This window comes from Mixophyes fleayi, chromosome 1 (genome assembly GCF_038048845.1).
Source record: "Mixophyes fleayi isolate aMixFle1 chromosome 1, aMixFle1.hap1, whole genome shotgun sequence".
Lineage (NCBI taxonomy): Eukaryota > Metazoa > Chordata > Amphibia > Anura > Limnodynastidae > Mixophyes > Mixophyes fleayi.
In genome coordinates, this window is record NC_134402.1 from 44,483,553 (window position 1) to 44,500,664 (window position 17,112).

The 17,112-nt window shown below is 41.6% G+C and overlaps 1 protein-coding gene across 14 annotated transcripts in view; it reads right to left on the minus strand.

Moving 5' to 3' along the window:
* Positions 1 to 17,112, minus strand: part of PROM1 (prominin 1) — a 176,116-nt gene that overhangs the window by 56,942 nt on the left and 102,062 nt on the right. For 10 of the 14 annotated variants that reach the window (XR_012687505.1, XR_012687512.1, XM_075194691.1 and 7 more), the window contains exons 7-9: positions 10,292 to 10,355; positions 9,107 to 9,196; positions 2,911 to 2,934 (exon numbers count right to left, since the gene is read on the minus strand). Coding sequence is in view for 12 of the 14 variants with exons in the window: in XM_075194691.1 (XP_075050792.1) it covers positions 2,911 to 2,934; positions 9,107 to 9,196; positions 10,292 to 10,355 (178 nt within the window). In the remaining 2 variants the exon portion in view is untranslated. The remainder of the gene's footprint in view (positions 1 to 2,910; positions 2,935 to 9,106; positions 9,197 to 10,291; positions 10,356 to 17,112) is intronic. The other 4 variants (XM_075194688.1, XM_075194696.1, XM_075194687.1 and 1 more) reach the window with 1 other exon arrangement.

Below are 17,112 nucleotides of genomic sequence, written 5' to 3' on the forward strand. Positions count from 1 at the left end.
CCAAAACTAATAGAAAGCAGGACCTGGAAGTGACATTTTCACTTCATCTCTGCAATCCCATAAAATGTTGTCCAAAGCCTGTGTGTGGATGCCCATCAAAAAGTGTAATGTAGAAAAAAACAACGATGCACGTTCACATTTTTTTCTGACTTCAAAACTAACCCCAATTATTATCTTACTGAAGTTGTGAATAATGATGCTGAATATTCTCCTGATGCTGCAGGACTGCAGTGATAGAACTCTCTCGGGGATACTTTGTCACTTCTATTCTGCTTTATGGAGATAATCTGTGTTTATCATTTAATGTCGAGCAGACACATACATCATCTTTACTGCTCCATTGTGGAGTAGGAAAGTCTAGTGTAATCTATTGCTGCTTCCGGACCACAGCAATTAATGCTTATAAAGCAAATCTATCTCATCATAAAAAGTCCTTCCTTCATCATTTATACTTGTAGAAATATCACTCTTGCAAAGAACACTTTAGCATTTAGATGGGTATTTAACATGAATAAATGATAGATTATAGCAGTGTTTTCAACCTCCCTCCCCAGGGACTGCTTGCTTTAAGCTGTTTCAAATATACCAGTTTATAGACAGGTAGATTAATTACTGATCCTCTGATCAATTCACCTGAGCTCACATAGAAATATTCTGTAATACTACACTATAAGGCCAGGACTACATAACGGATTTGCTATGTGATAGTATCATATATAACTGCACAACATATCAAACAGGTCAGATCTGTCCCCTATGGGACCTTCTACATGTGTGCTTGTCTGTTGGGCGATACAGTAGTGCAGCTAATCGCCTCCATAGCCCAAGCTAATGTCTAACCTGGAGAAGAGAAAAATATTAGATCAGGAGGAGTCTCATTGGACCATTAGGGATCAGATATGAGAACATGGTGCATTGTTGTGTTTTATTATAGAACAATTTATGTGTCTTTTTTCCCATTCATTTTTTGCAAACAAACTGTTGAAAAAAAAGCAGAAATGTTTCACATTAAGAAAACAAGCTAAAACTTTCTGCAACTGCGTGTAACAGCCGGGCACAGTGCTACCTTGGTGCCCTTCTCAGATTCTGCACCCACCCCCCACACACACACACTTCCTGCTCCCTCTCAGCCAATGACTGACACTGAGGAGCAGCAGCGAGATGTGTCAGCCTCCTCCTCTGCCCACCTGCTCTACAAGGTAAGAAAGGCTAGGGGACAAGAGATGAGGATCAGGCAGTAAGTTTTTACATAGCTAAACACAAACCCATTGCTCCATTGTCAGCCAGTGAGGAAGGGGGTGTGTCTAATTTAAATCCATGGACAGCAGGCGTTCAGCGTGGAAGCGCCAGAGGGAAAAATAAAAACACAGAATGAGTGACTCAGTGTTTTAGAAGCCCCCTAAGCTTTGGCATCTTAGACGACTGCTTTGGTTTATCCAGCGCCAGCCCTGGTAATAGCTTTAGCCATTACCAGGGCTGCACGTTGCAGGCAGTGTAAACATCTGATTCCCTGCACATTGCAGACAGTGTAAACACCTGATTCCCTGCACTTTGCAGGCAGTGTAAACATATGATTCCCTGCACATTGCAGGCAGAAGGGGCTGGGGGGTAAGGGGGCATCTGACCCCCGGGCCGGTCCCATAGTGGGCTACCTTGGGCTGAGTCACTAGGCCACCTGCATTTTTTTTCCTTTAAAATGTTCATAATAGGCTGCCCCCGGGCTAATATTTGCCAGCCCTCCCCTGACAGACAGCGTAAACACCTGATTCCCGACACATTGCAGACAGTGTAAACAATGAAACATATGACTCCCTGCACATTAGACAGTGTAACCCCCCCCGATTCCCTGTACTTTGCAGGCAGTGTAAACTCCTGATTCCCTGCACATCGCAGACAGTATAAACCCCTGATTCCCTGCACTTTGCAGGCAGAGTAAACACCTGAATACTGTCACTGTAGCACTGATAAGAACTATAATTGCTGATCACAAAAGTAGCAGATAAACACTGGAACAAATTAATCCCGTATAGCAGCAGCGTGCCACTAACATTACTCAATAAATTCTGCTTCTGTTGTATTTAATTATTTTTCTATTGCAGCAATCTGGACTGACTTAATTAAAAGATGGTGAATAATTAAAATTCATTATAATGCAACAATGATTACTACAGCTGAAAAGTAAGTTGGAATAACATAAGCAGATCATTATGTAATTGGTCAAGTTGGGAGATATGAAAGCGGCTTTAGCCTTAAAAAATTTCATCTCTCCACCACACATTTGATATATCAATAGTTCAGACTATGCAGCAATTACTCAGAAGTCTTCATCATCAATTACTAGGAAGAGGAAGTAACCTGTTTAGGAGATTAAGGGTTGTAGCTGCCCATCACTGCTCTATATTATAGTACAATTAAAATGGCATGGCGGACAGGGGTGTTCTTTGCTGAAGGTGGGCAAGACACGTGTATATGCTTTGTTTTTGGCCCACTTGGAAGAATTGTATATTGTGTTGCTGTACAAGACATTTAAACGAGTTACAAGGGGTGCAGAGATTGCATTTATGTGGACATCACTGCAAAAGGACTTGAGGCTTCATTGAAGAATAATTTTACATTTTTGCATATCTTTTTATTTAATTCAGTAATCAGCTTTGAGCAATCTAATGCAAGTTAGACAATGAAAGCACAATGTCTAATAGAATGCTATGTGGTTTCGTACATTACACTTTTCACACCTTATTAGTTAATAAACCCCAGTGACTTTAGTGGAATTCAGAAGAGAATTATAATTGAACGCCTCTTAATTAAGGAACCCACAGAACAGCATACGCAGGCTAGACACAGCACAGATAGGCTTATTCCACTAACACTTCACACCACAGGACTAATTTACTGTAACAAACCGTTTACCTTTAATTGCCCTTTCCACTTTGACTTCAAGTTAAAAAAAAAGAAAAGAAACCAGGAACAAAAATGGAAATAAAACAGACAACTTTATAACAGTAATGAGCAAACATAAAAGATATACAAAACAAACACTGAACCAATGTAAAAATTAACTATGAAACTACAACATATCAGGCTGATGAACAGCAACCTTAGCTTACATACACACTGGTAGTTGCGAGGCGTTTATTTATTGCATTTTAAAACACATATGAAACACATTTTATTCATGTATGCATTTAATATACCTTTTTTATGTGTTTAACGTGCTTTTAGATGCATATAAAAATATGTCCAATCTGCTTTTTTTTAAAAACGTGTCAGTAACATAACAGGAAGTTGTCGCTTGTCCACAACAAACGCTTGTGGAAACACATACAGAAGTGTGTGTACGTTGCCCTACGCACATAAAGTATCCACACTCTCAACAGCATTGTGAGGCATCAAATGCAGTGTCACTCAACAGGGAGCTCAGTAGGCACCAAGATAACCTCCTCTGAGCGGAACTCGGCAAACTGGAAGACGGCCCAGAGCAACACTAGTGGCAGCTTCATTACTAACTAGTATGTAATCTATATAGTAACTCATCGAGCTCCATCCAAAACTACATATATAAACTACATATATAGTGTTGGGTGGCGTTAGCCTTTAACTTAATTTAGAGTTCTACTTCAACTTAAGTGTAAGAAAAATGATAGAACTGATGTACTCACTAAAGTAAAACCTCTGGTCCTAAGAGGTTTTAAGACCTTTGCAACGTTGGTAAGACTTAAAAAAACCTTTGTATCAAGACGGCATGTGAGTAGAAGCACACTGAACACATTCTGAAATCAATTGTTATTTATTTTAAATGTATTTTCAATTATGATGCAGAATTGTCCAAATACAGTGGGTGGGACCAAACTGTAAATATATTACTTCTTATTGACAGGTTGGGGGGTAATATTTTAACCCATTATTATGCTGATTGGGACCTTTAACACGTTGCCTCACATGCAACATGCATCTGAATTAAGTACCCGAGCTGCATGTATTTATCATATTTGCTTCGTTTTAAACAACTGGCACAAATAAGTACATTTTACTATTAGCGCACTGACAGATAAACCAGGGTATAATAAACCAAGTGTATCCAGTTTTATTTTAAAAAAAATAGATCTACTGGGATATATATAAAAAAATCCAATGTTTTTAATTGGCATTCTTGCATTTTATATGAAAAGTTATTATATTAGTAGTAGTATTATAAAGAGCTACTAAGAGTACTATAAGAGCTGCTTGGAATCCAGTCTGTGTTAATACATTTTAACACTTATAAGGGGTGTCCAACTTTCGGTACGTTTAAAGGCTATGTACCAGCAATTTTTCATTTTTATTTTTAACTTAAAAAGCCTTAATAGACCTAATCATGCAAATATAAGTCCCTTGCTATATGTTACAATTGGTTATAATCCTAACATCTAGGTACTTATAATGAGCACCAGGTGCGTTTGTTTTAAATGGCACAGAATTCGGGCACACGCAAGCCCAAATTCAACAAGGAGCAGTGGTGGATCCAGGAGGGGTGGGGGGGTGGGGCGATCGGGGCAATCACCCCCCCTAGCAGCAGAAGCATAACATTTAAAATGTCAAGATGCCGATCAAAGGGGTCGCGACCAATCACGATCAAGGGGTGGGGCCAACCGGGACTAGACAGTCAGACTGAAGGGGGGGCGTGACTATGCTAAATCACCCCCCCTAAAAAAAAGTCTTGGTCCACCTCGGACAAGGAGTGGATCTTAAGATACATGTGCTAATGAATTCGGGTGTAGGTCTACTCTGTTCTACTAAACAGGACACTCAGGATACGTCCAATGTGGAATATCAATTCACAAAAGAAAGCACAAAAAAACAAAACAATTAATTTTACCTGTTAATAATAATAATAATAATAATAATAATATAGGAAGTAAGGATAAAACAGTTAAAAAGAACTATGTTTTTAATATATATTTTTTTCATGAAATACTTCTATTAGGATTTTCTTAAGGTCTAATGAACATAAAATACTTTTACATTTGCTCCTTATTAAAAAAAAACATTATAGCAGTTGCCATCACTAGTACTCAGTACTTACCTTGTAGCTGGAGCAAGAGATACGGCAGAAAAACAAGTACTTTTGAGATGCCCAAAGCTGGAATCCGGTGTGGCAGCGTGTGGTCGAGTTTGGCACACCCTTACTGAACATTGACTATGGGCAATCACCCCTTCCCCTCCAAGGAATCATAAGCTATAGTAAGTGTCCTTTGCGTACTAATATGAATTGAACGTTGCTGCGTTTAATTGCGCATTGTCCGGTTCTGGGCAGATCAAATTTCTGGATTATACGCAGAAAATCGGCATTTACGTTCCTTTACGAATCAGGCCCAGAGTTGGATGGAAACAGAAGTAAGTCACTCTTAAAAAGAGCAGAGAAAAGCAGTGTATTTCATCCCATATGCAGAACCGTATGCACCTCACCATGTGTCCATCACTGCACCAGTAGCATATGCCCCTGCTTTCTGATAAGTTATGATCATCAGCACGTACTCGCACCTGACATCTACCTATTTCACTCCAACCAGCCCCAGTATTAAATTAAATTAATAGTACTCCTATTTAATAAGTAATCCTATTTCCTTCCCTCCAAACAGCCCCAGCAATAAATGAATAACATTTACGTTTAATAAATATAACCATTTCCCACAACCATCCCCAGCATTAAATAATTCATATTCACATTTAATAAATAGCCCTCCTCCCCAAACTCAGCCCCACATTCTACTAATAGCCCCTATGAACCCCAGCATTAAATTAAAGGTCCCGTCACCTCACCTTAAATTATCAGGCCCCACTATTAAATTAAATAGCCCCACCATCACCCCACAAATAAAATAGCACCCATTAAATAACTAGCTCCAACCCACACTCCACCACTAAATTAGTAGCCTACCAACATTTTATTAAGACTCCCACTTTCCCTCACACAGTATATTAAGTCCCTCTCCCCTTCCCTCACACATTATATTAACATAGCCCCGCCTCCTTTCCCTAACACATTATATTAACATAGGCCCCCCTCCCTTCCCTAACACATTATATTAACATAGGCCCCACTCCCTTTCCTAAGGGTGGGGTACCATTTTCCGATGTCTGTAATTCCGACACTGATTACATCTATAAAAAAAAAACCTGAATGAAACAATGCCTACAAAACTAAAATATAGATTTACAATGAAAATGACAGTGGACATCCTCGGCATGCTTACGCTGCATACCGATTCCTCTGAAAGCCGGCACTTTGAAATTACGTCACTCTCCATAGCCAGACACATATTTCGGTATTTAAAGAGGCAATGCCTAACCCCACGACTTTAACATCTCAGTTACACATTGGGGTTAGGCATTGCCGCTTTAAATACCGGCGAATACTGTACTGTCTCCCTGCTAGCATCCTTTTAGAGTACCTGGTCTGGGGAGCCCTTGACAGAGAGGGGCCTGGGACACGTTTCCCCCCCCCCCCCCCCACCCTCTCCCCTTAATCCAGCTCTGCGTCCCACCTCTCTGGGCGAGCATAAGTGGCAGAATCACACAAGTATACATAGGCCCATATGTGTGCGCCAACTTTCAGGGCATGAGCATGAATTCACGCTAGATACCCTGTACGAATTGGTGCACGTCCTATTCTGCATCAGTCCCATTGACTGCAGCTAAAGGCACCCCTCTGCCATTTGCCTGATGTTGGTGCATTTAAAATCGAAAGTAAGAAAAGCTACTTGTGCCAGTGAATTCAATCCCCCAGATGATGAGAGGTGGGGGCAGTTGGGGGTATTTATTTTTGCTGGTTTGGGATATGAACTTGAATCCAGTTATACCCAGAAAATGACCTGATGTAGTATCTCGTGGGCAACAAATATGTACAACTCTGCCTGCTCATATAAAGACTTGGCTGAAAAACCCAGAAGGAGGCTGCCAAGAAAATGCAATTGAATTTAGAAGAAAAATGCAGGACAGTATGTACAAGCCAATCAATCATCTGAGGATCTAAAACTTCTTTAAATGACTAATCTCTGCATCCTCTCGCAACAAAGGCTGTCGCTTATCAGATCTTAAATTGGGGAGAGCAAAACCTATTTTACCAAAAGGCAGGTCTGAGAGTTCCGTGAACAGGAACTGAATATTTAAGAATCTTTAGCAAAGTGTTGACGTTTCTCCCCCATAAAAAAAAATGGTTTTGTAATGCAGAGATTCCTCCTCTACATTCTTTGTGAGTTATGTCCATGTTTTCACCTGAGGTAGAAGAAGATCTGACATTCCTACATGCTGACATTATGCTGCACTGATGAGTAACGCCGAGCTTATTTCAGAAAGAATTGTCAGAAAACAGGGATAAATCACCAGAAAATGAATGCTGGAGCCCTGCAGGTGTGACACAATTGTATCAGGTCTTATCACATAGGCCTGTTCCTACAGATCCTGCATTATCTGCCAGCACAGTATAACACCTCAATAATATGATTAATATCACAGAAACAGAGGTTCGTCAAGCATATGCAGAGCACTGGGAACAATGCAGTGGTCTTATTTCCATTAAAGAGTTTTTCTTTGATATTGGTATCTGCTTTATAAATGAAATGATCCTTTGCTGTGCACCTTAGGATGAATGTGTTATATAACACAGAATAGTTCTTTGTAATACAAGCAACACTGTTACAAACTATAGAAATAAATGACAGTTAGTTTGTTATTAAAGTAGTTTTAAACCAGTTGTCAGTTTTATTTTTATTACATAGTAGGAGCTATGTATACTGATATGAACAGTTAGTTATACAGAACCACTTATGATAAAAGCTCTTGAGCCGGCTGGGCAGCAACTACACAGTAATTAACAAGAGCAAAGTTCAAGTTGTTGTTGAACTACGAGGAAGAGACTGATGTCTTAAAATGGCATAAGGGGATTACTTTATCTGTTTGAGCCCTCTGTTATTGCATTCAGGGAAATATTTAAAGCAACTGTATTACTGACAACACCAGCCATTTACCTGTAAGCAGAGGTAGACGGTTGTATAAGATATAGGGGCTTATTTATCAATGGGGCAGGGACTGATGTGAGTGAGCTCTCTGTACAGCGCTGTGGAATTAGTGGCGCTATATAAATAAATGGTGATGATGATGAAAGAGCATCAACAAGTAGGATTTTTTATTCAGCTGCCTCGGAGACACCCAGAGCAGCAAGAGATACTTCACCGGGCCGATCTCTGCTGATAAGCGCATGAGCTAACCGTCTAACCGACGCACGCACTCATGAACAGTGGGGGGAAAAAAAGAAGACCAGGCTTCAAGCTTTCAGTTCCACTTGGCAGCAAAATTAAAATCTGTGTTTGATTCGTTGACTTGAGGATAACATGGGGATCCCAGTCCTCGGTCTCACATTCTCAAGTTGACATGAGAGGAAAACAAAGCAAAGTATGAAAGTCATGGTTGCTGACAGGTTTACTTTGTGCTGACACCGTGTAAATAGCCATATTCATAGCATCAGTATATTTTCTGGGGCTCTTATGCTTACTGGGGTGACGTCACTGATATACAGCATCAGTAAAGAACAAACGGATAAAGATACAGTAGACTGGCATTTCACGTGTGAGTCATACTGCTTATATAAGGTTGTGCAGAGTCTTTAAATACATCTCAAAGAAGTAGAGATTTAAAGGGACTGTCATCTCAATATGATTATTTTCTTAACTGTGCCTAGTATAGGGGAATAGTGGATTGTATATGCTAGACACAGTTTTATGTTATTCCTATGTGCAGGCTATCAGCAAATTCAAGGGTTTGGTTTGCTACCTTTGTGTCTTCTATCTGTAATACTTTCTGACTTCTCTGAACCCAGCCATGCCCCCAATTACTTCATACCCTGTTACCAATAGTCTCTTGCAACCAGGCCATGTCTGCTAGCTACTGTAAGAGTAAACTCACGCTCAGTAAGACTGACAGGAGAGCTCTGGGAGAAGATAAAGAGATCCTGGAGAAGGGAAGGTAATTGCCCTAAATGGTGACATTTGCAGGAAGAGATCCTAACTAGGCAGTTTACAATAGACAAAATAAAAAATATAGGTCAGGATCCCTTTAAAGTATAATTTACCTCCAGCCATGTTGAGAACAGCATCAAAAGCCGGACGCACCCCTTTTCCAAGCTGCTCATGCACACGTTCACCCAGTAACGGCCCAACATCTGAAATTGGAAATGGTTCTATTAGTTAACATTGTGTATAGAGACTATTATAAAAATAAGGGAAAATGCAAATTAATTGATAAAAGTTTCTTCACAGTAACATAACTTTAAACTTTTTATAACAATAACCTATGTTTACCTATGTTGCAGCCATTCTTTCTCTGAATACCCATTGGCTCAGAGAGATGCATGTAAACTACATTTACATGTATTTGTAACACAAAAATACTTCATAGCTTATTTGTACACTGAAATTTAAAGTTGATATTTGTGTGCTACATGAGATAACAGTCAGTATTTAACTTATGTGCAAAACAGAATACTAATTTGCACCCCTTGCATTGTAACATGGTTTTGTCCAGGAGACTGAAATAAGAAGTTTCTCAAGTTAAGATCCTTAATGAATCAGGCCCTAGGATAGTAAAAGCTTCTCAGTATAACCGTAGCGCAGGATGGTGAAAACCGGAATACTGGAGGCATGAACCAGGGACAGGCCAAAGGTCGTGGATCAGTAGCAAGCAGCAAAGTCGAGGGATAAGCCAAAGGAGATTTGCTCTTTATCCAGTACCCCAATTTGTAACTTCTGGGGAACTTCTGATTAATCCTCCAGGACTGACACTTCTGGCTATAATGTAAAGAAACTTCTCAAGAGAATATAGTGGAATCCAATACTTTTGAAGCAACACTTGTTAAATAAGGTTACCAGCTACTCCTAAGTCCGAAAACAATGGTAATAAAGGCTATTTCAGAATGTGAACGCAAGACTGGTATTTTAAAAGAGACAGAACTGATTGATGAGCTGTCAATACAGCCTTGGATGGCTTTGCTTTACCCAATATCAGGGGGGGGGGGGGAGGCACTGGCTTACAAAGTGCCTCTTGATGCTGCAATACATGTAAAGACCAATAGATTGACTGTAAGAGTGTTCATTGTGACATTGTCCCACCAGCATAGATATCGTGGTTCCCATGGAGTCCACTAAAGCTTATGACATGCTGGATATCATTCATTCAATTGTTGATGAGTGAGACTTCTTTGAGATTTAGGGACTAATGTTGGGTGGTGTGGATTTATGAGGACGGTTGTTTTACTTACTGTTTAGCTCTGACAGTGCCTTGTCCTTGGTAATGTTGAACTTGTTCAATAAATAATCAATTTGCTGCAGAAAAGAAAACGACAAATACAATGTAGGCATTGACACACCACAAGGAATATACAGTATACAGTAAAACAGACTCATAGGATTATGCATTACCTGTTAGAGTTTAAATCTTCCTAATAAGACACATCAATCAAAGGATCAGAGGACAGAAGTCATAGGGACTACTGTATAATCTGGCGGTTCCCAAACTGTGCGCCGCGGCTCCCAGGGGTGCCGCGGCGCTGTCATTGGGGTGCCGCGGGCCAGCAATAAAAAGAAAAAAAGAACACAGAAACTTACCAATCCGCCTGGCGCCAGGACCCAGCAGCCTCCTCTCTCCTGCAGCTGTCACTGAATATCGACGTCAGTAACAAGCTGCAGGAGAGAGGAGGCTGCTGGGTCCCGGCGCCCGGCGGATTGGTAAGTTTCTGTGTTCTTTTTTTTTTATTATTATTGCTGGCGCCTGGCGCGGGGCAGAGTGAGAGGGATCGCGACAGCGGGGCAGAGGATGGTGACAGAAACCAGAGGATGGTGACAGCGGGGCTGAGGAGGGGGACAGAGGGCAGAGGAGGGGGACAGAGAGCAGAGGATGGGCACAGCGGGGCAGAGGAGCGGGACAGAGAGCAGAGGAGGGGGACACAGCGTGAGAGGGGCAGTGGAGGGGGCACAGCGTGAGAGGGGGCAGTGTGAGAGGGGACAGTGTGTCTAGATGCAGAGGGGGCAGAGTGCCTGAGGGCAGAGTGTCTGGATGCAGAGGGGGCATTTTTGCATACAACTAAATAAGTATTTCTGTCCTGACCTAAATACTTATTACAATTTTTTGACCCAACTACTTCCAAAACAGGACTGCTCAATAATTATTTTGGAGGGGTGCCTTGAAAAAATTTGGAGACTCTAAGGGTGCCGCGAACTGCAAAAGTTTGGAAACCACTGGTATAATCTATAAAATGCGGTGTCTCTAATGTCAGAGGCTTCAAATATGCATCAGTTTCCTCCATTTCAAGTCTATTGAAAAACCACATACTGGTTGCCAACAGTTAGCAAAATTTACTGACAGTCAGTCAGGTTACTCCTTTGTCCTTTTTCCCTCTAGATGCTACTACTTTCATTTTTGTTAAGCAGTACAATTTACTGACATTCAGTAAAATAAAACATCTTTAGGACAATTGTAAATAGGGTTACTTAAAAAAAATCTTTAAAATATAAATACATCTTACAGCCAGATCATTTGGTGAGACTTGTAGACTAACATTATACTTAAAAGCCCAATAGGGACATCTGCTGGTTATTTAAAAATTTACAAGAGAGTCCCCTATAGACGAACGCAATTAAATAGTGACAGTGTTGCATTCGAGCTTGTACTTACCTAAAGGGGTTAACAGGGCTGTAGACCCGACCAGTGATGTTGGGGGGAGGGTCTTGTGTCTTTGTATAGTATGCTGCATTTCCTGTCTGAGTCACTCGGCTGGTAAAATCCCCACCCACCCACGCCATTTTTTAATGTTAAGGAATGATAGTTTGTTTAACTTGGTTGTTACGGCTTATTAGGTAGTTTAGTGGGGGAGGAAGGCACTGTGATCAGCGGCTGATATATACGGCTCTATCGTGATTGGCCGCAGGTATCTGTCCCCTTACAAGGCAATCGGTAACTCTTGTCCCTTCCGTGGGGAGGGGCCTCGCCCGGCTCAGTGAGGGAGGGGGAGTGAGTAGTGAGGTGAGTGCAGTTTACTCAGACGCCAGGTTAGGGTCGGCCAAGCAGTGGGGTTATGAGAGAAGTGGGTGGACTTAAGGCTATATTGCCATGTCCACGCTTGGTTGGGTATCGCTGGAGCTGATCAGCAGGGCTCTTTCTCCGCCACCAGGTTTAATTAGGCCAATAAATTACGTCAGTTTGCCACTTTATTCATGTCTCCGTGTCTTTATTTGATATAAGTTGGTTATCTTATTCAAGGTATGGTGAAGGTGATGAAGGGCATACACAGTGAACTATTTAGTACAATACATTGCTTGATTTGCAACCATATTACACACAGCGGGCCTGAGATAAAAAGGAAAGTAAAGCAAATTTACACCTTGGTAAAACCATGTTGCATTGGAGGGGGAGGTAAATTTACATGTGGGGACAGATTTATAGTTGGGGTAGGGAATGTCCTAGATCAACTTTAAATTTAATTTTAAAGCCATTAAGTATTTGTGTGTTACATGAATAAACAACAAGTAATTTCCTTACATGCAAAATAATAAACTAATGTGCTCCCCTTGCATTGTAACATGGTTTGTCCAAGAGCAAATTTACTCCTTTTTTTGCTTTGTTCTCCTTAATGACTCAGGTCCAGTTCTTCTAACACAGAAGTGATTGTCTGCGTATCTTTTACTTTTTACAGACCATATAAAATGCATGAATTATATTCTGCCACAGAACATGGATATTTTTCTTACCAATGTCACTTACAATTTGGAGAATAGTGTAAACCTGACTTTTCTGCACATTCACTTTTCATTTTTAAACACAACAGTTAAAAAAATGCAAAAAGCATTGAAAAATAATATCATTTAGATCCACACTGGGTAAAATATATTACGTGAAAGTCCACCTTCCTACCACTTTAATAGCCCTTTAATGATGTTAAACTATTCCATTTATTCTGTTAAATACTGCTTGATTTTCTATCTCTATCTATGGATGCAAGTTACCATTACAATCTCGTCAATGCATCTGAGCAAAACTCAGCTCATATGGCAATACTGGCCAGGGGTGGTAAGGGTTAACATAAATATTGTTCAAATATGTCAAATAAAAAATATTTTTAAAATATTAATAATTGAAATAATGCTTTATTCCAAGAACAAATGTTGCATTAGTACTCGTACAGCCTTGATTTTTGTTAAATAGACTTCCCACAAACAATCGTCGGGAAGACCCAGCAAAACTTACCACTGGCAGCGCTACCCCCTTAATGTATAGAACAAAGCCCAGAGATATGGCTTTTCACCCCCTTAATAAAAACACCCCTTAGTTTGATTGATGGCTTATAGTAATCATGAAAGCCAGGGGACATTTGGACTGTGATTTTACATTTATCACTTTTGTATGTGTTGTCTTTTAGTGTATCTAAAAACATGCTTTACTGCTTAGATGCAACATGGAGGGAAAAAAATGGGTAATATTTAAAGCTAGAACAAAACTTGGGGGTGTATTTACTAAACTGCAGGTTTGAAAAAGTCGAGATGTTGCCTATGGCAACCAATCAGATTCTAGTTATCACTTATTAGTACATTCTACAAAATGACAGCTAGAATCTGATTGGTTGCTATAGGCAACATCTCCACTTTTTCAAACCCGCAGTTTAGTAAATATACCCCTTGATCTTTTCCAGCTATGAGCTAATTAAAAAATTTACTCCTTTTATAAAGTGAAAATGTCTCTGTCCCCTTCCACTCAGCTACCCTTGAAATAGTGCACTCTCCATCTCTTTATCTTGTTTCGATAATCAATACTACACAAAATGAAATCTCAATTTTTCACTGTTCTGCAACGCTAACCGTGCTGGTGTCTAGTTCATACTTTCCAAGGATTATCCTCACTTACCCCCAGTTTCTTCCATCGCTTGATGCAAACTTCAGTTACTCCACTAACACCGCCACCCTGCTGTACAACTCTATGCACTTTGGCAGACAATCTAGGCGCACATAAGCAGAACGAGGCACATGGCAGAACCAAAGCGGATTTTCCACAGCTGTTCGCTCACTTCATAAATTAACCACACTGCCATTTTTGTCAGCCGAACCAATATTCATTGGAATACAGCTAATCAATTCATGGTGAAATAGTGATATAGGAGGAACAATATTTTTAGAACAACTAATTATATAGGCTACTTGTCACGGGCACTAGGAGTCTTTACCCAGGGATCACCAGGTGGTAGGCTTACCAGAGCAATATAGATGGTAATAGGGTACTCTGGTAGCTGGGTGATCACGGACCAGGAAACAGCAGATGATGAGATGCTCAGGAAAGTCTATGACTAGCAGCACTGGTAATATGGAGGTAATAGTACACGAGGAACTGTAGGACAAGGACACGTGAAGGTAGTCAGTGGTCTGCGGTAGCAAGTTGTACCACTGCTATAGTGAGGAGGAATGTCCAACAGAAACGAGGAGGTGATGAGAGTCAGCGGTCTGCGGATAGCAAGTGGTACCGCTGTCTGAGTGAAGGAGTGGAATCCAAGTGGAGGTATCCGGGGAGTCAGTGGTCTGCGATAGCAAGTTGTACCACTGCTATGTGAGAGGATACTGGAACAGGTGATACTGGAAACAGGGATCAGTGGTCTGCTGCCAGCAAGTTGTACCACTGAATATATATGTGAGGAGGTGCACGGGGAGAGACTGCAACACAGGATATACACAGGCACCTTATATACGATCCACAGTAACATGCACAATATATATATAAATGACTGAACAGGTCTGCAAATATAGGAAGTCTCTTGAAGTAGTCCAGCACAAGTTAACACAGTCAATGATGGCAATAGACTCAGCGGATAGCAGACTCCAGAGGAGAACCAACACAGTCCAGCAAGATATGCAATACACCAGCACAGTCAATGAGAAGTATGCATACCGTGGTTCAGAAGCAGGCAGTCAGATAGGAGTGCAGGGATACCTGAGCGGCAGGAGGCCGGCTGGATGAGAAGTCCCAGGATACCTGAGGCAGCGGTCAGTAGGTGCAGCGCACAGATAAGTAGACCAACAGGGACACGAATCCACAGGAATCAATAACACGTGGAACTGGACTCACGCAGGACCCAGGAGAGTGGAGATGATCCAGCAGAGGAGTAGTAGATGAGATATAAATCCAATGCAGAAAGGAGGGTAGACCTGCGGGACACGTGAAGGCGTGGAGAGCGGATCAGCAGTAGATGGATGATAGCGCGGTCAGCAGCAGCAGGGCTCTGCGGTACACGGAGGTAACCAGTAGCAACCAATAGTTGTCAGAAGCGATGGAACACGGGAGAGCAGAGTAGACCAGGAGCTGTTGATCACGGAGAGTAGCAAATGGCAATGAGAGCAGCAGTCTCGAGGAAACACAGGAGAGCTGAGAAGAGACTGCAGTGCACAGGAGCAGCGGATAGGAATCAGCTAACTTGTCACGATGATGAACACAGGCGAGTTGTAGGCTGGAGGCTGTAGTGCACGGAAGCAGCGGGTAGACATCAGCTAACAATCCCGATGATGAACACAGGCGAGTTGTAGGCTGGAGGCTGTAGTGCACGGAAGCAGCGGATAGACAACAGCTAACAGTCACGATAATGAACACAGGCGAGTTGCAGGCTGAAGGCTTGTAGTGCACGGAGGCAGCGGATAGGAATCAGCTCACGGACTTGATGAGAAACAGGTGAGTGGATGTAAAGTAACGGTTGGAGTGCACAGAGGCAGCGGGTAGGAACCAGCAAACAGTCACAGTGAAATATAATAGCGATGATGTGGATTAGAGGACTGAAGTGCACGGAGGCAGCGGATAGGAATCAGCAAACAGTCACAATGATAAGTAATAGCGTTGAAGTGGTTTGGAAGACTGTAGCGCACGGAGGCAGCGGATAAGAATCAGCTAACAGTCACGATGATACAGTTGATGGTAGAAGTGGTATGGGAACCACAGTAGTAGAAGTGGTTTGGAAACCACAGAGGTAGAAGTGGTTTGGAAACCACAGGAATCAGCAGCGCTGAAAACACGAGGAATACAGGAACACCTTCAGAGACTCATAGGGAATGAGACTCCAAGATCAGGCAACGTGGTGTTGACCACAGGTGCTTAATATAGGGAGTGTTGCCTGATCTGCCAATTGAGTTAAAGGGACATACACTGAAGTATAGGAAAGGGCTGCGCATGCGCAGACCCTCAGGATGGAGGACGGCCACGGTTCCTAAATGTCCGGGAAGAGGCACTCACGGTACGGTGAGTGACACTACTGTTAAAGTGCATCGACTCTACACAGTAACGTCACTTTTTCCTAGACAACTGATAGGCTGTATTCTTTAAAAAAAAGTGTCCATTCACAAAATTGCTGCCTCCATGTTAGGCTGGGTACACATTACAAAGCTTTCAGCCAAGTATTGGGTCAATCAAACAATAAACGACTTTTCGGCCCAATATTGTATTAGTGTGTATGTTCCAGCGATGAACGGGGATCGTTCCAGAGCACAGATCATCGTTTGATTTGATTGTTCAGCAGAATGATAGGGCTAGGTACACACTGACAAATTTTCCGACCAACGTGTTATCTACAAGGACTTTCCCTGCGACTGAAGGTCCAATTGCTCGGATCATTAATGTGTACACACTAGTCACGTTTTAGATGATTAACGAAAGACCGACTGTCCGGGAAGCGACTTTTCACCGCCATATTGTTGTGAGTATAGCCCCAAGAAATTTAAAAGAGTGGCAGAGCATGTTCAATAGTAACCACCTCAACCTCATAAAAAAGCGAAGACAACATGTTTTCTTCATACATTTGCTAGCACGTGTACATTGTACGTTCATTCTCAACCGCACATAAAAAAATAATTTTTACTAATATGGATACTTTTGAAGAACGACAAGCAACTTCTCTTTTTCTGCTCACTGTGGCAAGAAGATTGCAAGTACAGACCCAAAGGGAAGGAAGGAGAAAAATAGAACTTGTTGGACCAAAGAGTGGTTCAAGAGGAGAGACTCATTGTCTCATATGTCCCCTTATAAGGTGGCATCTTATAAGTCTGCGCGATGCAGACACCA